The 22,182-nt window shown below is 35.0% G+C and overlaps 1 protein-coding gene across 5 annotated transcripts in view; it reads right to left on the bottom strand.

Moving 5' to 3' along the window:
• Positions 1 to 22,182, bottom strand: part of PPP3CB (protein phosphatase 3 catalytic subunit beta) — a 49,725-nt gene that overhangs the window by 3,878 nt on the left and 23,665 nt on the right. The window contains exons 6-14 of one of the 5 annotated variants that reach the window (XR_010367297.1): positions 21,360 to 21,499; positions 21,187 to 21,264; positions 20,994 to 21,088; positions 19,412 to 19,537; positions 17,399 to 17,476; positions 12,820 to 12,904; positions 11,866 to 11,963; positions 2,471 to 2,529; positions 1,756 to 1,827 (exon numbers count right to left, since the gene is read on the bottom strand). Coding sequence is in view for 4 of the 5 variants with exons in the window: in XM_064430570.1 (XP_064286640.1) it covers positions 4,578 to 4,756; positions 6,400 to 6,429; positions 11,866 to 11,963; positions 12,820 to 12,904; positions 17,399 to 17,476; positions 19,412 to 19,537; positions 20,994 to 21,088; positions 21,187 to 21,264; positions 21,360 to 21,499 (909 nt within the window). In the remaining variant the exon portion in view is untranslated. Of the gene's footprint in view, positions 1 to 1,755; positions 1,828 to 2,470; positions 2,530 to 3,070; positions 4,757 to 6,399; positions 6,430 to 11,865; positions 11,964 to 12,819; positions 12,905 to 17,398; positions 17,477 to 19,411; positions 19,538 to 20,993; positions 21,089 to 21,186; positions 21,265 to 21,359; positions 21,500 to 22,182 lie in introns of those variants that run through there. The other 4 variants (XM_064430571.1, XM_064430570.1, XM_064430573.1 and 1 more) reach the window with 4 other exon arrangements.

Genomic DNA, 22,182 nt, shown 5'->3' with positions numbered 1-22,182 from the left:
AGCTGCAATGAATCTGTCCCCAACCATAAATTTAAGAGAAGCTTCAAGTCCAGCAGTAATAAGCAGTGTGTTCCTTCAGCAATGCTTTAACAAGTAACGACTGTATTATAGGACACCCTCACACAAACAGCACAAACCCACTTCCAGTATCATCAGACAAGTCGCTAGGGCTGGTAGAGCTGGTTGCAACATGACAAAGCTTTCACTCTGCACAGCATGAGCATAGAGGTTTTTGCACAACAACAAGAGATTATCAAATGTATCATACAAAAAAAGCTTATGTATTTTACATGTATCAGTCTTTAGGTCTGTAACCTAAATCTGATTTTAGACTATAAACTTTTTCTGATACTGAGAAATTATTTCAAACTATTTCAAATAATTATTTCAAATTAATTATTTCAAATACCAAATAAATGGAAGTTGATTTGGAGAGAATAGAAGACATTCTACTCTGCACTACTTTGGTCATCCTTTGTGCAAGTATCCACTGAGATAGATATACCTGTGTGTATATAGATATCTACCTGTCAGTAGCTTTCCAAGCTTGACCAAGATTCTTATAACCTTTGGTTGTCATTTGTTTGTTTCTGAACAAACATCCTTACATGTGGAGCACCTTAACACTTATTAAGCACATTATTGCATGTGTCTTTTTATGTGACCAAAAATCCCTACCAATTCACTTGTCATTCAAAGCAGAATATTGATTAAATCTGGCTTATACATACTATCACAGGAAAATGAACAGATGAAAAGGCTTCTATGTTCTAGTCTATGTGAATGTATTTTATGGCAAAAATATTTTCATTACATGAATGAAACAACAAAGAATTGTTAAATGGGTAGCAAGAACCAAATGACTGACAATGAAATTTTAGCAAAAAATAGGCAAGGAAAGACTGAACAGATATTGTCTATCCTGCCTCTGAAAAAGCCTTAATTTTCTACCTAAATTATGTAACAGTGCTTTCAGATTAAACATTGGAAAAAAGCAAGCTGTTAAAAGGGTCTTCCCTCCAAAAGTGTTCAGACTCACACCAGAAGAGACCTCCCTTCCTAAGAGAAAAACAGCCTCAATCCCAACCATCTGGCTTTTTGCAAGGGGGCCAATCTTCACAATTCAGGACATAAGAGTAGAGGAACTTTTCCATTTCACAATTTAATTTAATGAGCTTTCAAAAGGAAAGCTGTTTCACACAGTAGTTTTGGGAGGTGAAGGTGTTTGTTTGCCATTGCACTGGATATAGGTAAGTCATGAACTTGGCTGCTCTTTCCCGTTTGGCTCAGCAAATGGCAGCACATTCCCTGACAGCACAGGGCCTGCTGGAAAATAACCCCCCAAAACCTGACCCAGCTTGGTCTGTACTTCTGCTCCTCAGTTCCACCAACACACAGCTACACTCCTTGGGGCAGTCAGAGACCCCAGCCCACCTTTGCTGATGTTGCCCTCCAGGTAAGCACACCACAGCTGATGGTCCCACCCCTCAGCTCAGGGAAGAAATGACCCACAAGTGTCTGCTGAGCCCAGGGCAGGGCAGGGCAGGGCAGGGCAGGGAGGCACTGACCACTCCAGCCCAAACCAGGAACCTGCCATGGCTCTCACAGCTTTTGCTGCCTGTCTCCTTTGTCTGTAAAAGCCAAGCCTTCTCCCATGCCTATCCCAGAACAGACTAAGGACATATAGGTGACTTATTTTTTAATTCCCCTCCTTAAAATGCTGAAAGAATAAAATAAGTAATGCAAACTACTTACAGTTTTCTGGGAGTAAGGAAATAATTTCTTCTCCCAAACAATATAAGAATTAGAGATGGCTCCAGACTCCACCTTACAGAAACACAGAAAATGAGTGCCTACTTTACAAACAGGAACACTCCCAGACACAACCCTGTTACCTGACTACTTGCCTAAAAGGTGACAGGAGAAACACAGCATGAGAAATTAGACCAACAACTACCCAGTGTATTTTCCTTTACTGCAGATCTGCCTTCATATCTGGCAAAAACTATTACAGACAATGGATACTGCAAGGGAGTCCTTACAGCAGCAAAACAGATACTGCAAAGGAATCCTCACAGAAGTGAATATCATTGCTGCTGGGCACTTACTGCCACACAAGTATCAGAAACAGTTCTCTCCAATTACAGTGAGGTCTTTCCACAGAAAGATTGTATTTGTATTTTCTTCATATACACAATTCCAGCTACTCAAAATCCTCATCACAACCAAGATCTGAGTATCAAATCAGGACAAATACTTTCTGGTGAGGTTGTGACATTTTCCACTAGCACTTAAAAGGAGAAAGGTACCATCCCCCTGTTCATCATAAAATTTCAATTGTACTCTGTAATATGACAGAGTACAAATGACAGAGTGATACATATGATATGTTCTGCTCTAATATGACACCATATGCAGACTGTACAGCTCACAGGGACAGGAGTGCTACATAAAAAGGCAAAAAACTTACCATTTTTAACTTGATCTTCTGGACTCAAACTCTGAGAAGAATTTCCAATTAGAATGCATCTGTAATAAAGTAAAATTGAATATTAAAACTCCCCTTACCAACAGTGTGTCACTTATTTTAATTCTCATCCTGTTCAGCAGCTTGTCCTTAGTTTAAAAAGAATATGCCAAAAGGCTAATTTGTGTGTGTGTACAGAGGGCCAAAACAAACTATTTTCCCCCTCTGCCCAAAAAAGCAGCCCAAACACACTTCAGTACTCAAACGTTTAGTTCAAACCAACATAGGAAACACAGCTATGCATAAGAATCTTTAGTTCTAGAGTCCATTAACCCTACTCTGACAAGCCTGTAAAATCCAAAAATGGATGTCTGGTTTACCACACACAAAATATTCCTGAGAGAGAACTCAAAAGCAAAAAAAAAGCAGCAGGAATAAAATTTGAATTACACAGTGAGTGTTTACATTCAACTAATTCTCTGCAAGCTAAATCTGACCTTTTATGCTATTTTTTTGAATGGCTTAAATATTGAAGACTATTTCTAAACAATTAGCAAGGTCAGATTAGACCTACGTATGCCAAATAAAACCAATACACAGTGATAGGAGCCGCAGCCCATGCACAAAATTTATTGTGTGCTACTGTTTATAAAATACTTGAATAGTTTGGAACATGCATAAAATTTCCAACTTAGGGGTATGTACAGATTGTAATTTATGGCAAAGAAAAAAAAAAAGGAGATGAACTATAGTGACATAAGTTTCAAGTCGTGTTCCAGGGGATGAGAAGGACATGTAGCAAATGTCAAAATATATAACAAAGTACACTGGCAATCATTACAGTCCATTATTTGTGAACAAATTAGCACAGGGCTTCAATTTTTATTTTAACCAAGCAGTCCTGTAGATACCAAAATACATGCAGTCTCAAGTTTACACTTTCACTAATGCCTTAGCAGTTGAACACAGCAATTGCTTACGCGCTGCTTTGCTTAAACAAAAAGTATGTCTGATACAGGTTCAGTTTCCTTTACAGGTTTAAAAATAATAAAAAAGCTTGCAGCTGTTCAGCCCAGTGATTATTAGCTATTTATGCAACCGTAATACTCACAATAAACTAAAAGTACCTATAACATCTAGGTAACCTATAGATGTACATCATAGGTCTATATATTAAATATTTGCAAAATGAAAACATGCATACACAAAATACAATGCCAAGCTTTACAGACTTGATATGAATTAAAATTTACTTAAACAATGTACAAAGTTCAATTAAAAGTACCTTAAAATTAACACTTCCATATTTTTCTTACTTTTAAAATTAGTATATATAATTTTTTTAAATTCAAGGTGGGGAAAAGTCTTGAAAAAGCTGGGCAAAAAAGTTTCTAAATTAAATATTTTTTTTAAATCTGTGTTCAAGTAATAAACATTCCTACATAGAAATCTTCTGATAAGCTGTAACTAAAAAATACAGTGAATACAATATAGAATTAGCAACATCTAAAGGAGTAAACCTGAGGTCAGCATTTTACAGAATGACCAGCTGAAATGTTTTGGCATTTTTTCTGTTATTTAAAATACAGTTTTTGCAGCCTCAGATATTTTAAGACCATTCTAATCTATAATTTTAAAGACATATAATGAAACCAATGTCCATTAATAAATAGTTAGCTCATAGGGTTGTATTTGAAAGTCTGATTTAAACAAACAAACAAACAAACTACCTCTACTGAAAGAAAAATCCCATTTGTAAACTTAAAAGTGTTGACAACGTAAGCGTAAGATGCTAGTCTAGGTGTGCTTTAGTGAGAACAGTCCGATCCTTTCCCCAGATCTCTTCCAAAGCTGCAGCAGCCAGTGATGGATGTTTGTGTGAAAAGGTGAGGCACACGCTCCCAGGAGGTTGGGTCACTGTGTAAGAGAGGGGCTGTTGTCTCAAAAGCATGATGGTCTCTCTTCAGTGGGATCAAGTCAGATGGTTTTCCACCTCGTGTTAAGTAGTCACTTCAAGTGATCCCCCTATTTCATTTGTTGTCACATCAAAAAGCAGTAATCTAGGAATTCTCAGACAGGACATGAGTGAGTAAACCAGAAGCTGATGTGGTCACTGTGCATTGTTGTTGCCAGTTCCATTGTTTCCATTGGCATTTGCTGTGTTTACAGTATTAATACCATCTTGCTGAAGAGCATCTTTTCTTGGTGGCATTCTCTCATTGATCCTATCCAAACCTTTTGCTTCTTCAAAACTGCAGATTCTATGTTGCGGAGAGAATCCTCGTATTGCTTAACAAAATGCAAATTTGATATGTCAGTAATGGAAAAATAAGATGAAAGCATATACTTTTTCTAACAAATGATGTTTAAAAAAAGATAAAAAATCAGCCAAAGAAACTTATGGCCCTGCAACTGAATTGCTAAAAGATTCTCTACCTGCTTTCCTGAAATGTTCATGGCAATCATTATTTCAGTTTGCTACAAAAAGAACGAAGTATGGCAAATATTCTGCAAGCAGGAATCAAGGGGTTTAAGCCCACTTGATTGCTTCTGCGTGTCCCTGGTGGAGCCAGCTATCACTGCTGTGCTTTTGCTGCTCAACTCATTGGGCTAATCTTAACATCCCCCTTCTCTTCAGGGCAATGTCAGTAAGATCTAAGCAGCACAGCAAGTGCAGTGGAGGCAAAGCAGCAAAGGGTTACAAAAGTAGTGGCAGATTTACATCCTGCACACACACCAATGGCTTGATCCTGCAGTTTTCATGCAGGCAAAATTGCAGGATGTGGTTCACACTGTGCTAATCATGTGGATGATGGAAATGGACACAACCACAATCACCAAGTTAGCACTGTGGTTCAACAATGGTGTCATTTAAATACAGATGTATTTAAAGTAAATATAGAAAATAGGTATTATTTTGCTACTGATTATTTTGATGAATGAGGTCTGTAGTTGAATTTACACCTGAAAATGGCTGACCACATAATAAGACTGAAGTCTTTGGGATGAAATAATTCTTTGGAGATTTAAATACAGCTTTCCACTCACAACAACAGGACCTCTTGCAGGTGTGTGTGAGAACAGAATATGGCACTTGTTTATATTTTTGGAGATCTGACTTCCTTAATTAAAAAAACAAAGAATACAGTCATTAAATGGTGCTTTGCAACTAAATCTGAAAAACCCCAAAGGTAGCTCTCTCAATGGCTATGCTGTTTGTCATTAATTTCATTGAATTCTGAACAAGAAGAAACTAAAGTCTCTCTGAAAAGAAACAATCTGAAGTTGAATACTCTGAACCAAATAATTTGATGGCATTTTGCTCAATACCATTAATAAAGGATGTATATATCACTTATTTAGCACAGAAGCACTAATAATCCATTGAATTTAGTATGTCTCATAAGTACTAGAAATAATTTTGAACAGTAAATTATATACAAAATCTATAGAAAAAAAGTTATATGTCTTGTACTACCAGATATCACAGAAAGTTTAAAAAAAAAGTTCAAAGGCATTAAATATATTTTATGAAAAAAGGCATGCATAAACAACCCTCCTTCCACATATAACATCCCCTCCCCAAAATCAAACAAAACCATCAGTTGAATGCAGAAAAAAACCACTAAACACTTCTATTTTTAAGAACTTCAAGACAACATCACATATCACAACATGCTATTGTACAAAAACCTACAGCATATTCTAAAAAAAAAAAGGAGACCAAAAACCCCCAAGAATTTCCCTAAAATATTAAAGATAATCATCATCCTAAAGCCAGAAATGAATGTTACATGTAAAATAGATGAATCAATGCAGTTGATTCATCTCTGCTTGTGCAAGTTGAAAATAAAACACACCCACACAGAGTACTTTTGAATTCCCTCCCAGACACCACAGATCTCTGCCAAGGGCAAAGACTCTGATCATACCTTTTTCAGCCTCAATTGCCTCTACAGTGGCTGTACAGAAGTGAGCAGATGCATGCAAAATGAATGAGAAAGATGAAGAGTGTAATATCGCATAGCAGAAAAGGCAATGATCAATTTAATATAGTATGCTACGCCAGATTAGACCACAATTAGTTAAAATGACAATTGAGTCTTTGGGGGATTGTTTTTAAGTGAAACTTTTCCTAAATTTAGGAAATTTAACTAATTTCTAAATTACTAACAGAGTTTATCAATGTCTAAGTAACACTAATGAATGGATGGTATTAACTATACATTTCTGTAACTTTTGGTTGTGACTTTTGGTTTTTTTTTAAGACAGCAACAGAAAACTTCAACTGAAGCTAAAGTCGTGGTATGGTTTTAAAAAATACTAAAAATATATTTGAGACTGTTTCTGAAGATTAAAATGCATTAATGAGCTTTATTAAAATAATTACCAGGAAGGACACTATAAAAATAACACTACCAGCATGCTAATAATAATAAAAAATTACTTTTCTCTTTAGCTCCCTGAAGTTTAACTAGCACTTCAATTTCTCAGAATATTTTAAGCTAAAATGGGCATCTCTGAGAACTGCATTGTGAAATTTAAGCCAAATAAGACAAATCAAGAAAGTTAAATCTGCATATTTACAGAGTCTTGTAAATTGTTTAGTTGAATCAAGAACAAAGTCTACAGCAGGAAGAGGTCTGGATTTAACATAGTTTTAGCTGGTGAATTAATGTGAATATGAATCCAGCTCACTAGCTGTTTTTCTAACTAAATAACTATGACAACTGCTTTAATTTCTTATGTGTAAGATCTTTCCTCATAATTTTAGCTCTAGATGGCAAAGCTTTAACATAAGGTTATTATTATTACAACTTGAATTGTAGCTAAATCAATCATGGTAACAACTTTTTACCTCCTCCACTATTTGCCATGCCTCTAATACCATAATTTCAGAAATATTGAGAAAAAGTAGCTTACATAGTGGTAAACCTACTTGTGTAGTGCTTCATACATACTGTTAACAACAAAAATCATGGCAGAGTATTCAAGCAAGTGCTGGGGAAAATAGCTCTATAAGAAAATAGGGTATTAGATGAGAATAGAATTCTTAAAAGATATTTAAGTGTATTACTTCTCATTTCCTATCCAACAAAACCAATCACCTACACCAAGCCTACACTATGGTATGTATGAATTGCCTACACTATGTTTTAAGCTCACTGTTGCATAAGACTAATTTTCACTGAGATAGTCTAAAAACATTGGATACTTGCATTATGCAAGTATCCAATAAATACTATTTTATTTCATAAAATAATATTAAATACTTAAGGAAAATGCAGCATTTTGAATTTCATATACTGCACTTGCCATGGAACAAAAAACAAAAAAAAAGTTAAAACAGTTTTGCACTTAAATCTACAGAGACAAGGGCAATTCCAGAATTAAATCAAAAAGCCACTTGAATGGACGCTTACTTATGTTTACCTTAAGGGAAGGAAACTCTCTATTTCTAAAAATAAATTGTTTTAGAAAGCCACCAAATACATACTTGCAAACTATAATCAATTTGCCATACAAATATAAAACTATGTAAAAAAACCACCTCTTTCATCATTTTCTGTTACCTGTGGAGTCTTTGTTTTCAATCTTTTCCTGAAAAGATCACGAATACTGATTTATCTCTGCAAATTATGTAGCTTGGTCATAAATACAAATTTCAGAATTTACCCCTAGTTCACGCTACTTGTAGTGCTACTATTCCAAAAAGACCTTGGAATATTCATCACAGTTAGGAAAAAGTAATTTTCAACTTGACATAAAAGAACAAACTGACTGGAAAATACAAGCACTTAAAAAACCTATAGAGACTCAATTTGGAAAATCATTTTGTTGGATTCTCTTTTGCAGGTATATCTAAATTAAAACTTTATTCTTTTTAGACTTTGATAAACCTCAAATAAATAATGAATCATATAACAGATAATTCTCAAGTCTTTGTTCTGAAAATTCTCAATTGAAAGCTGATTTTAAGCAACAGGTTTCAATGGCATTTCTATCCTTAATTTCAGCTCTCCTCTTATTTTACTTAATGGATGTATGTGATAGAAAATCCTTACCAATTTGCAACACAAACAGAAAAAACTATCTTCACTGCTTTCTGACTAATAGCAGGTGCAGTACTTCAGCTGATATCCATGGAAATACTTACAATTATTAATTTAGATTTCTGTTTAGTATGTTGCTGAATAAAGCTCTAGATGGTTTGTCAGTTTTTAACAGATGTTGGCTCAATTTGGAAGCTAATTTTATTGAATTTAATTCACAAAATAAATCACTAGGAAATGTTATTTTAAATGACAGTACTTAATATTTAACAGTACCTAATATTATTTTTATTATTTCAGCTACTAGAATGCAAGCAACAAAAATAAAAAAAAATTACATTAAAAAAATTAGACATATACAAATACCATGATGTCCCAAATCACATTTCCCTAACACATTAAAGCTATAAAAAAAGTAAGCTATAATTCATTAAAAAAATATATCCGTATATTTATGAAAAAAAAAATCATACATTGAGGTCATCCATGGGATGTAGGCTTGCATTTTTTTTCCAGAATTATACTTTTGAACTGAGTTGTCTTTGTTTAAGCCCTTCACTGCAGTCTGAATTTGCCTTTCCCCCCTGGGCAGCTCTGTGCTGCAGTGAGGATCTGTCCTGGTGGGATGGAAAACCACCAGGCAAAGCCAGCAGGCAAAGCCAGCAGGCAAAGCCAGCAGGCAAAGCCAGCAGGCACGGCTGCTCCGAGCAGGAGGAGGAGGAGGAGAAGGGCCAGCAGCTCACAAACACAGCAGCTGGGCTCACCTAAGTCCTGGCAGAACATGGCATGTGCCAAGACCCACTATGGAAAATGTTACTGACGTCAAGAACTGTAACAGGTATATATGCAAAAATTGCATATGTGTGTATATCTATTTGCCCAGCTCTCTAGAGGAATGTAAATATACACTCCAATTTCTTATAACTTTCAAAGCTGCTTATCAATTTAACAGCAACCAATGTGCCATTGAAAAATTAGCATGGTAAGACTGAAACCAGGAAAACCTAGGGCGTACTGGTCAATTCTGTATATTTTTAAGCCAACAAAAGAACAGAATTAAATTACTTCAAATAATATTATGTTCTTTTATTTTTGCAAGCCTAGACTAGTTTAAATTATTGATAGTATACTGACCAACACAGTACAAAATACTTCAAAGAGTAATTAAATATATTTAGTAAGAAATATATACTACACTATCAGTGGCCATATTTTTGTCAAGCATATAAATTCTCTGACACTACAATAGTTTAGAAAACGGTCAGCTAGTGAAGTTTTATTTTATTTTGGGTTTACTGCTACCTGTGCAATTGAGCATTAACCCTAATTTGAAAACTACTCTTTTAAGACTGAAACAGTAACATGCCTATCAGTAAAAAGAAGTTATTTCAGTTTAAAAACTAACAGTTGGCATAATATATTTTGAACAATTAACATGACTAAAACAAATGAGGAATATTAATGTAGTGCATCAGGGAATATTGCCATCAAAAGTTCTAGTCAAGAGAAAACCCACACCCACAAAAATCCAGAATGGATTTTGCATACTTTCCAAATGTCCCATATTTTCAGTAATGGTAGAAAGGCATATGCTTTATGTAAAAAAAAATTTTCTAGTCAGTTTGATCCTCTCTGGTATTTGTAATGCAACATGGATAAAAATTTGTTAAATGAGTGAGAGGAATGCAGACTCATTTTTAAGCATAATAAAATTTCTTATTAAACAATGAAAATTAAAGCTAGAACATATGCTTTTGGAATAGCTGAATGGATTAGGAAACATACACCATTTCTTGTTATAGACATTCACAAAACAATCACATACATACACTGGACATATAAACTTGCTTGTAGACATTATATGTCCACTGAAAAATGATTTAAAATGTGACATTTGTGTTTCAAAGCTATTAAAATCCAGCTTTGATAATTTAATAGAAAATGTAGTGAAAGGCTTTCAAAAACTAGATAGAAAATATAAAGAATTCAAATAAACAGTCATGAAATGAGAAAAGCAGCTACTCTTGGAAAATAGATTGTGTAAAAAGTGGTATTCACACATCACAATCTTTGAATAGTTATAAAATTCAGTGTTCCCATACTAAAGTTTTATACTTCCTAGTAAAGCCTGAAGGTGGCCAATAAAAAGTCTTTGAGTATGTTAAGAGTGCTGCTGATATGAAGTCCAGCTTCACACAGGTGTTTTTTAGTTATTCACCACTGTGAGCAGAAAACATGGACTTCATTCTTTCAATACACTTGGTACAAGCTCATAAGCATCCTCCCTAATCCTAGTTAATCATTATGGGCCTTGTGAAAAATATGATCCAATGATTCGAGAAACTAAAAAAAGAATGAAAACCTTTTACAGAATATTCAATGAGCCAGATTACAGGTATATTTTGTATAGAGTTCTTTTTATTTTCATGCAAAAAAAATATATGCACACTTAATAACACCCTTTTATTTTGATTTATTTACAAGTTTTAAATTCAATCCCTTTATTCTCAACTGATTTTATAACAAATGATTGAATATTTTTCAAGTACATTGTTGTTGAAAATGCACAGACAGTGTGCAGCAGCAAATGCAGCAAACCTCAAAAACAAGGTGCTACAACATTGCTTCTACATCAAGAGACAGACAAGTGTCTGGGATAGTGGTTTAATTTCAACACTTATACAGACATACATCTATACCTAGAGAGAGACAGACAGATCTAAGAAAGCAGCTACATCTGCAGAGGAAGGAAACAGCATGTTACAAGGACAATTCAGGGAGGTCAATTATACATAGAACATTTGACAAACAACATAGAGAACAAACTTTGGCATTAATTACCAGGGTACAAAACATAGCACATTTCAATCTGTCAATGGAGTGTAATATGGAACTATGCAGTCTGCAGCTGCTTGTTAATATTAATATCAACAATATTTGACATTGTCAATGAAAATACTAACACAGCTATAATAAAACCATTTTAATGGAGAGCACACAAGTAATGATGCAAAATTTCACTGCCATTTTTGTATCTGTAATGATTAAATGCCTCAATACGAGATCTATAAGGTCACCCCACCTGAAAAATTGTAAACTAAGGAAGCTCAGAGTCTGAAAAACATAGCTTGACACTGCTGAACTAGTTGGCTTTTAGTTTTATACCCTGGTTAAGTATCCATTTCACATTGCCTGATTAACACGTAACACTATGCTTGTATCAGCCGCTAAGACAAGAACTGAAAAGCATAAGAAATTCCCTGCATGCATTATGTGTGGTGTTAGCAAAAGAGTGAGATGTGCCCCAGTCCATCTGAGGCACAGCAAGTTGCATAACATCATTACCACTTTGCAGGGTCTGTCGTCCTCCAGCCAACACTCCACTAGGTAACATTCCAGTGGGAGTCAAACCCTTGAGTGTCAGCACACTTTCACTCTCCTCCCTGTGTGAAAAAAACAGTAACAAACCCCTAAATATCTGCACATGAAAACTTGCATTGAAGTCAAATAATGGATGGGTAAAGGGAGAGCCTAGTTTTGCTGTGTTTTAGACATGCCACGACTGAATGTAAATTGAAATTCCAACAATATAAAAGGCAAAAATAATTCTATTCCATACCAGTCTTTTCTCCACCTAGGAGTTATAAATGCTGGCTACTTCTGAACCAAATTCTGAGCAGTTACTCACATGCAGGTTCATTACCTTTGAAATGAGCACTGAATGCTTCATGAGGTACAGAATGTATCTTACTACCATAAAACAATTACAAATTTTGTTTTGAATGTCTCTACTTTGGGAAATAAGAACTTTAAAAAATTACCCCTATTTGAGAAATTAGTGGAAAAACAGACATTTTGGGTAAATAGGACAAGGAAATCTCTATGTTTAAAGAAGATGGGGTATTTTCTAAATAGCTGAAAAGAGACAAACCAAAACTGAAAACAAAACCCCTCTACTCCTCAAGTTCCTGGTGTGTCTGAGGGAGTCCGTCCTGACCTCCCTCATTATACCCTTGATTTCAGTCTCTCTATTTGGTATTGCCTTTCCAAGACTCTTAGTTAACAACTTGACAAACATCATGTACACTAAAGATCATGTTCTCTAATTTCTTGCAACATGTCTCAAAAATATCCAAAAACATTATTCAACCAAAAATTCCATCAATAGGGAATATGCCAAAAAAGATTCTGATGCACAGTGATCTCCTTGAAAAATCTTTGGCATTCACTATCCTGAAACAGAGATGTTCACATTGCATATGTAATAGGAGTAAAGGAATGCAGAAATCATGCAAGTACCTGAGAACAGAGAAGACTCTTGCCATCTTGCCAATTGCACGAATTTTATTTCTGATTATTTCTTTCCGTGCGGCAGCTGTACCTACTTTCAATAGAAGAATAAAGAGTCTCAAGCTCATGATTCTTTAGAAAGTCATTGTTTTAAAGTGCATCAAATTTAATACAACTGTTTAAGTTCAGTACTCTTCAGAGGAGGTCAGCACCCAAATGCTTAAGGGCACAATGTTATCAAATTAGAGTTTCAGAATGCCAGCAGAACCACCATCACCTCTGTATCCACAAAATTCACACAAAAAAGTTTAGATTGCTCACAATGATTTTCTAAACCTAGTAACTAAACTAGGTTCTAAACTACCACCACTACAATGTAATAACTATATTAACTAATTTGCCTAAATTTTACACTTTAAATTCTTAGTACTGACATGTACTAAGAACGTGTATGTGTGTATCAACACATAGGCAAGCAGCCCAATAGAGAAGCCAAAGAGATACTAAAGCCACAAAATTTAAAGATTTTCTAATTGTTACACAGCTGTTCAAGAGAAAACAGTGGTTACCTTGTTTTTATGTCAGCTACCCAAAACATAACTCCATGAAAACCCCTCAGAAAATAAACCAGCAAAAAATTGCAGTGGTACCTTTCTTACCACTTAGATCTGTGTTCCACGTCATCTTAGGTTTGCCTCATTGGCAGAAATTAGAAATACCAAAGATTTGGAGTAAATACTGCACATTCCACAGGGCAGAGTGATACCACTTGTGACAGACAAAAGTGAAGACAAAACTCTGCAAGGAGGCTTGTGATTAGGAAAGAGAGCCACCTTTGCCTGCCTTGACTTGAAAACAGAAACACCTTTCTCCAACACCTTTCTCCTTTCTCTGGTTTGTTTCAATGTATAAAAGACATCTTCCCCTTGTCTTACTTTCCCTTTGCCAACTCCTCAATTTTATTAAAACAGTAAAGGCAGATGAGGCAATATCAAAACCAAAATCCTTACTTCTCCTCAGCCATTGGAGAAGGAGAGCATTAATCAATTCAAGATAAGAGTAACTCAGTCCTACTGTGAATTGAACCTCAGGGGACCAAGAGAGAACAAGCTCAGACAGGTCTGTAAGGTATTCCAGAATTCCATGTACAGTGTTATTCAGTCTTGGGAGAAAAGTACACAATAAGAAGTTGCCAACTAAATTGCAAGAATGCAGAAGAGAGGACGACAGAAGTGGGCAGAGGAAGAGCCACACATCCAAAATTCACCCACTTGCACTCAAAAAGGGAGCTGTGGAAGAAGCTGTTTTCCATCCCTGCTCACTAGCATGGGGCTTCCCTGTGAGGGTACAGACACTCAGGCACAACAGCCACACTTGTCAGACCACAGCTGTAAGGACACAGGCCTTCTGTGGCACAAGAGTGGGTAGACCTTCCACCCTGAACACCAAGCCAAATAAAGACAAAAGATAAAGCATGTAAGGGCAAACAACAATAACAAAACCACACAGACAGAAAAGGTGTAATGACAAAGAAAAAACAGGGGAAAGAGACAGCCTTTGTAAGAACACAATGACAGAATCTTGGGGTATGGCAAATACCTGCCAGTCCACGTAAACAAAGCAAAAAAGAGGAACTGCTGAGTAAAGCTTTTTTTAGACAAAGTTACAATTTTAACAGACATCAAACTAAAAAAGTGGCAAAACAGGTGGCTAAGGAAAAACCTGGAATAGGATAGTATGAAACATTCAATTTTTACTGAAAATAATTTCCTTGAAATCTTAACTTTTAATTTTTAAAGTTGTAGACATTTTTTCTTTCTCTCTTTGAACACTGCTAAACAGCCACTTGAGAATCCAGAATGAGAAGGACACTCTTCTACAGTTTGAAAAGCTCAGGGCTAAGGGGGGCATGAAATATTTCTCTTTAAGTTCCTCAATTTTCCTTCTACCTACACCAATTTGCAGGCTTCACTGATGCCAAGCTGTAATGTGCCAAGTGGAAAGACTTCAGGCAGTGCTAGTCCCTGTGCTCTAAAATGAGAAAGGTTGCTTTGGGGTGTTTGGTTTGTTTGAAAGGGTTTTGTTTGTTTGTTGGGATTTTTTTTAAGATGATTTCTCATTGCCCTGGCCCTCCAGAAGCAGCACAGCCAAGGCAAAAAGCCAAAGGCATTACTCCAGGCTGCAGCACTGCACTAATGTGGCCATTGAATCCTGGTTACTTAGAGAATGGCATCTGCTTGCAGAACAATGTCTTGATTACACCCTAAATTAAAGGAGATATGACAAAGAACTTCCCCATTTCCCATTCCTAAGGCCTGCACAAGAAACAATTTCTGAAATGCTGGCATGTTATTCCCCAAACATAACTTTTGGAAACATGTCTATAATCTAATGCATTCCAAAATATTAGAAATATTCTCCGGAACGAACAAATTTACACAGAGAGAAAAAATATTATTAGGCAAGTAGTAGCCAGAAGAATATTTCTGTACAAAAACTACCTATCCTGTGATTTCTGGAAAACAAGGGACAGACCATGAATTTAAGTTAGTAACTAGTCTTCTTTTTTCAATTTGCATCCGGCCAGCTTCAAAATTCACAGGGAATCAAAAAGTACTTTTTTGACATCTCAGTTAAGAAGACGAAATGTACTACACAAACCAGATTTTGGAACATTTTATAAACACATTCCATGCACAACCTTAAAAACAGCTCATGAGGAAAGTATTAAAGAGCAAGACAGACAACTGAAAGCTCCCTACACATGCAGGACCAAAGAAAAAATTTTAGAAGTAGATAAAAGAATGAAATTCTACCAAAAAAAAAAAAAAAAAGGAATGAAAAAGGAGGAAAAAAATTCATGCACAGAAAGACAGATGTCTTGAAGCATGACTTCTCATAACAAAATACACAAGTCTTTATAAAATTTCCTTTTAAATGGTTAATAATCATAAAATACTACGTAAGAACTCTCAATAGAAAGGCATTTTCTCATTAATACTTTATACTGTCAGGTTCTGTGAAGTCATATTTCAAAACATTCCTACTCTGTCTGGTCTGTACCTTTTTTATTGCCATATATGAGTCGCTCTTCAGATGGAGAGTCCAGAAAAAAAGGAAGTGAACGATGGAGGAAAAGGTGAGTGAGACAAAAAAAAAGATATTTAACTTGGCAGTGGTAATAAAGAAGGAATGGAGAAGAAATATGAAAAAAATAAAATGGAAAACTGCAACACTTGAAAATGCATTCATCAAACAAGAAGTGGAATTGTTGAGAGTATTTAAAATTTGACGAATAACAAGTGAATGCTTGAAAGTCAACAGTTTAAAAAAATCCAACCACACAGAAAGATAAAGCATAGACAGTACCTAGGTGGTATAAGAGATGCATCAAGCAAAGAAATTGTTAAAGGAGACAGAATAATAAAATAATTCAAATTAAGAAACTCCAGACAGGGCGTATGCAATCAACTGACAACTGCAACTACTCTGGCAAACATAAATCCTAATGCCGCAGAATGCCACCACATCCTGCTTGGTGCAACTGCTTTACGTTCAGTTTAGTAGATTTACTTGCATAAAAAACAGGAATTGACTGTTAGCAGGATCACTTTTTTGACACTTCTTCCACGTTTTCACATTTTTGGCAATCATCTAAATAGCAGCAAAGCTGAAGTGGCTCAGAACCAATGCACTCCAATGGAAAACACACAGCTGCTTAGCACAACACTATTCTGTTATCACATTTGAAACATTAATGCTAAGAAAGGGGTTGTGTCTCTATAAATGATCCTTTCATGTTCCTCAAAGGCTGCTGAAAGTTTTCTTCCTCCTCCCCCATCAACAACAATTCACCAGATCAGTTCTGTTATTGGATGAAATGAAGCAAGTCTGAAAAATGTTTAGGTGTGACATAAAGCACTTCTGTAAAAAGCCCAAGAGAACTAAGTGTGATATGCTAGGTCTTCATGTCAATGTTGCTTCCTAATCATCATGCTACAAACCTCTCTTAACAATCTACAGTATCACAGTTTAAGAGACAAAAAGATGTTGTAATTCATTACATACAATACAATATACATAAACAAGTTGTCCTTTAAACTCAAATGCAGACTTAAACTTGCATTTCAGACTTTATTTACAGTACTTTGGCATAAAAAATATTGTATCTAATGGTCTCCTACATCAACTGTTATTGAAGGGAAATAATTAAGAAATGTAGTGTATTAGAATACATTTATTCTAAATAGTAGCATAACAAGTTAGTATGTTTCAAATTTCAAATGCCTAGACATTTGGAGAATTTCCCACTAAAAGTTTGTTTTATACCGAAATCACATATGAGGATTTGCAAAAAGTTTCTTTTAAATAAAAATCACATAGGTTTTGCAAAGGTTACTATTACTGCTTCTTGATCACAAACACAAATGCAATTCCCTTCTCTGCCCCACCAAAAGCATTGTTCTCTAAAGAAAAATTTGAAGGCAATTTTGTCCAAATGCCAGGCAATGTTACACCAGTCTAAGTTAACTACTGTTCACAAGTTACTACCATTAGGAAGATGTACATATCTTAAAGTAAACCCTACCGTCAAATTGATCTTCTCCCTCTGTCATCAGCTCATCATCAGAGCAAATGCTCAAAACATTCACCAACATTTCTGTTACTGTATAGGAAAAAATAAATCTTCATTCATTCTGTGTAGAATATAAAATATTTCCATGTACACAAGATATAGCTAGTCACCAGCAACCCTAGTGAATGAACTTCTCACACCTCAGCCATCACTCAGTAACCTCATTTCAAAATAATTCTTGATGTGAGCTGTCACAGAATTTAAAAAGCTCAGAAAAATAAGCAGCTATAAATGATACAACTAAACATTAAACAATCAACCAACACAAACACTTCTCTCTTACAAGGAGTTGTTTTAGATAAGAAGACTTTTCTTGTAAATTAGTGGTTTTACGTTAGAAGTCAAGTAGTTGAACTAGTTTTTATGCAAACTTTACCTAAATATGAAAAATTTTGACTGCTCAAATTCAGTCTTGAATTGAAAAAGCTATTCTGTTCCTGACAACTGCGGGCATGCAGCAGAAATACTCAAGCAGAAAAATATTAGAATATAAATATGGGAGTTTGTAGTTTCAAACTCCCCTTAAATATATCAGCATAGCAGATACAAGCTTTTTGAGATGAGTTTGTGTATTTTTTTTTCTCCAGGAATACTCTTATTCTGCCTCTCAATCCTTCCAACATATATCAGACTCTTTCTTAAAATATTCAAACCTTCCTCTGCATAGAGTATTCAGAAACCTCTCCAAAAGGCAGTTGGTTAAAAACCCTGTAAATTTCTGCCTATATTTATTCATGACTAATTCATACAACCCCAGTGTTATCTGCTATGGTTGTATTCTTCATTCTTGGGAGTTATTCTCTACTGTAAAAAAACCCCCATATTATTAAGATTGTTGGCCTGATTAATGCAGACCAGACAATATTGACATTAAATCCTTCATCAAAAATGGAAATACACATTTGTCCAAAGGCAAGGCTACCTACAAGAGCCATGACTCCAGCAGTCTGAAGCACTGAGCAGGGCAATGAAACACTCAAACACTGTTAAATAAGCTGCTGGATGCCATTACCAGCAATGCAACAAAAGCAAAATACACAGTATCAACCCTTTGCAGTTGAAAACATTATCTACTGCATAATCAGGCAAGAGAGATATAAACAAATCTTCTGTCAAATGTCAGGTCCCTTCCTTAAAACATGTAAAAAAATTGTTGAGTGGGTTAACCACAGTAAGAACTATTTGCATTTAACTGCTCACTAAAGACAACATAAGCAAATCTAGAATCCTAAGGTTTTATGTCCTTAAATATATAACTGCAGGAAAGCTTAAATTTATTTAAATTTATTTTATTTGAATTAAATTTAAACTAAATTAAAAAGAAATTTTCGAAGAAATTTAAAGAGCTCTCCAAATCTCTTTTTATGAAAAGAGCAGCTTCTGTCATAGAAGGATTTTACACAGACCCAAATAGCCTCTAACCTCATTGCTTGCCAACTGAGGACTACTTGGGGCCCCAGTGTCCTAGATTCAGAGTTATCATCTCTAGAGGGAAAAGAAAATAAAAAAAAAGGAGGATCTGTGCTAAATTATCTTTTTTACAAGAAAAAATTATAACTGAAAAACTTATCGTCAGTGAAGGTCAATCTGTTACATCCATACAGGAAAGTTAACATTTTACATTAACATCTCAATATAAATTTATACCCATACTACACAGGATTAATAATGCATATAACTTAGCATTCTGTAGAATATGAACAATTTAAATATTAACTTCAAATGCAGTTCAAAGGTACTACTTAACAATGGAGATTTACAGCCCCACTGGAAATGATAATTTCTGTTAACATCTTTGCTATATTAGATGCAGTCTAACTACCTTAGATTAAACAAGTAAAGAAAACCACACATAAATAATGCAATTAATCTTTCATTGGTAAATATATTTAAAAAACCAAAAATCCTCCCAACATTATTCTGGGAGAAATAAGAGATATTAGTTGATGCATAAAATCTACTAACCTTTTTCTCCAACAAATGGCAAAGACCATGTGAAAACATCCATAAAATTTGGTAGCCAGTAAGGATGAGGAGAACAATTGAACTGACGAATATTCATCACATTGTTTTCATATTTTAATACAGCAGCTAAAATGAAATTCGGACATTTTGAAAAGAATGTACAAAACTTTTGAGTACCACAAATGTAAAGTCACAGGCTTAGTTGAGGTCTGTTTATACTTTAGACTAAATAATCCCAAAGGTATTCCATTCTCTTTCTTTCACAGTATTTACAGACAGGTAACTAATGGAGCACTTTGGATTTTTACTGTGTATACTTCACTCTAAGGTACTGTTACATGTCAATACAGGTCTGTACTATCCTATTTTAGGTCTACAATCAACAAAGATTTTTTAAAGTCCTGAAAAGGTATAATTTTAGTAACTTTAACAAAACTAACTCAGAACAGCAGTACATTCAGTATATGCAAATTCAGGTTTTATTCTTCATATGTGCTTTCCCATGCTATAAGCCTGGAGTAAAACCATAGACATCTTGAAGATGAGGGAAAAGAGAAAGCATAAAGAAAAAAGAAAACAAGTCGTTGACCACATTTTTCTATACTTACACTTGCATCAGACTGGGAATAGCTCATGTGAAAAAGGGTTCTATGAACACAGTATCCATAGAGATAGTGAAAAAACTTAAAAAGCCAGTTGAAGATATTTTTACTTCCCCTTTACTTTGCAATCAGTGAAAGTACAACAGCTGATCTTTTCCTGTGTACAGTTATGCACCCTACAGAAGTGGTATGGGCTGGGGGTGGTTCTTTATAGGTGGGTGGAAGAAAATGCAATGTATTTAACAGAAGAAAGGTGTTGGCTTCAAAGGAACACTGTTTGAACATTTGAAGATCATTCATTCATCACATACTTAAAATGCCTTACTTTAATATCACACTTGAATTTCAGCAGGCTTTATTTTTAAATTCTGTTGTTGAACTTTATTCTATAAATGAATAATACTAATTCACAGCTAAGCTCTTCTCTGTAATTCTGACTTGCAAATCTTTCTCCACATTATTAAACCTACTTTTCAACTCCATCTCAGCAGAGGATGGACAAAAATGGATTTCTTGTTCTATACTTCCTTCTTAATATTTCCAAGGTAATCAATATTTTGATCGCTACTTGCTCTTCCTTGATTTCCCATATGTGGCCATTATGGGAATTACAATCACAATTAAGATGCTCAGATGCCACAATCCACAATGCAAACCACCTTCCTTGCCCACTAAAGACAGCCAGAGGAGTGAAATCTCATAGCACAGGGAAACCTTGCCTGACTAGATAACATCAGCAGATTTAATCACAAGTACTAAATAGCAACAACTTTCACAAAGGAAACCTCTGACCACACTTACACTTCAAGGCACTCCTCTTACAGGAAGTTGTCATTTATGGCTCTTCTTTATAACTTTCATGAATAGATTTTTATTTTGTCCTTTAGTTTCTTAATTGGCAAAAAGTGGTTGATATTAGATTACCTAGTTAGACAACTTTATTTTATTATAACATACAATTGCTAATAACAAGTTCTTACCTTTATTATTGTAGACATCCAGGTAATTAGGTGCTGAAAAAATTGTTATTAAAGATGGGAACCCCGTAGTTTGACTTTTCCTGTACATTCTATAACTGTAAAACCAAACAAATTATATTACATCTTACAGCAAATAAGCAATTAATTTTCATTTTACATTGCGACTATTTCCTTGAAAATACAAAGTACTCACCCCGCATCTTGTGCTTCATGTGCTCTAATGATTGACAACAAATTATTATTTTGCAAAAATTCACAAACTGCTGGATAGCTGTGAAATGAAAACAATTATGAGTAAAAGATATCTTCTTAAAATATTCAGGAAGAGAGTACTAAAACACCACCTAGACCACAGCATACTCTCACCTATAAAAGTAGGAGCATCCTCTGACTGTGTTATGACTGAAATGCTCTGGTGAATTTTCATTTCCAAAATCTTCTGACGGATCTGACCACAGTAAGTCACACATTGGTCCAAATGCTGGAGGTTCTTTGAATCTATCTAACTGTTAAGAAAAAAAAGGCAACAGCACAAATACTCTTTAAATATTAAATTATTAAGTTTTACACATTTGTTAACCTACATATCCATCAATACCAAGCATTTTTAGAATAAATCCCAACCATATCAAAGAGAAGTAGTTTCTGTATAGTTTTTCCTCTCCTCCTCATGAAATAAGGCACAGGCATGCCAAAAGAACCAAACCTGTTAAGAGCAATAAGATTTATTAGTTGCAAAAAGAAGGGAGATAACTTCCAGACTGATGGATATGTGTAATACAAGGTCAAGATACAGACAAGGAACAAAATGACCCTTTCTCATGCACATGCCACATCTACCAATCTGGAGATACTACCAGGAATTAGAAAAGAGAAACAGTACAGAAAACAGGAATTATAAAAGAAAAAAGCATGAATAATTAGCACCAACTAGAAGAGACTAAATATATATTACAAAACAACCCTAAAAATCCAAACCAACAAAAGAAAAAAAAACACCCTGAAACACCCGTCTCCATATGGATCATTTAACAATGTAATGAAGATGCAACTGGCCCAGCTGTCTAAGGTTTTTTCATACAAGCTTTATTTTTCAGCTCTATCCCTGATGTCATGGGCCATAAGAATTTTGGCCGATTTTCTCTCGGTTTCTGTCTTGCTGCTTCTTTATTGATTTTCACTTGAAACA

The sequence above is a fragment of the Passer domesticus genome, chromosome 8 (genome assembly GCF_036417665.1).
Source record: "Passer domesticus isolate bPasDom1 chromosome 8, bPasDom1.hap1, whole genome shotgun sequence".
In the NCBI taxonomy this organism is placed as follows: Eukaryota; Metazoa; Chordata; class Aves; order Passeriformes; family Passeridae; genus Passer; species Passer domesticus.
Note: the sequence above shows the minus strand (reverse complement) of the source record. Positions and strands in the feature narration are given on the sequence as shown.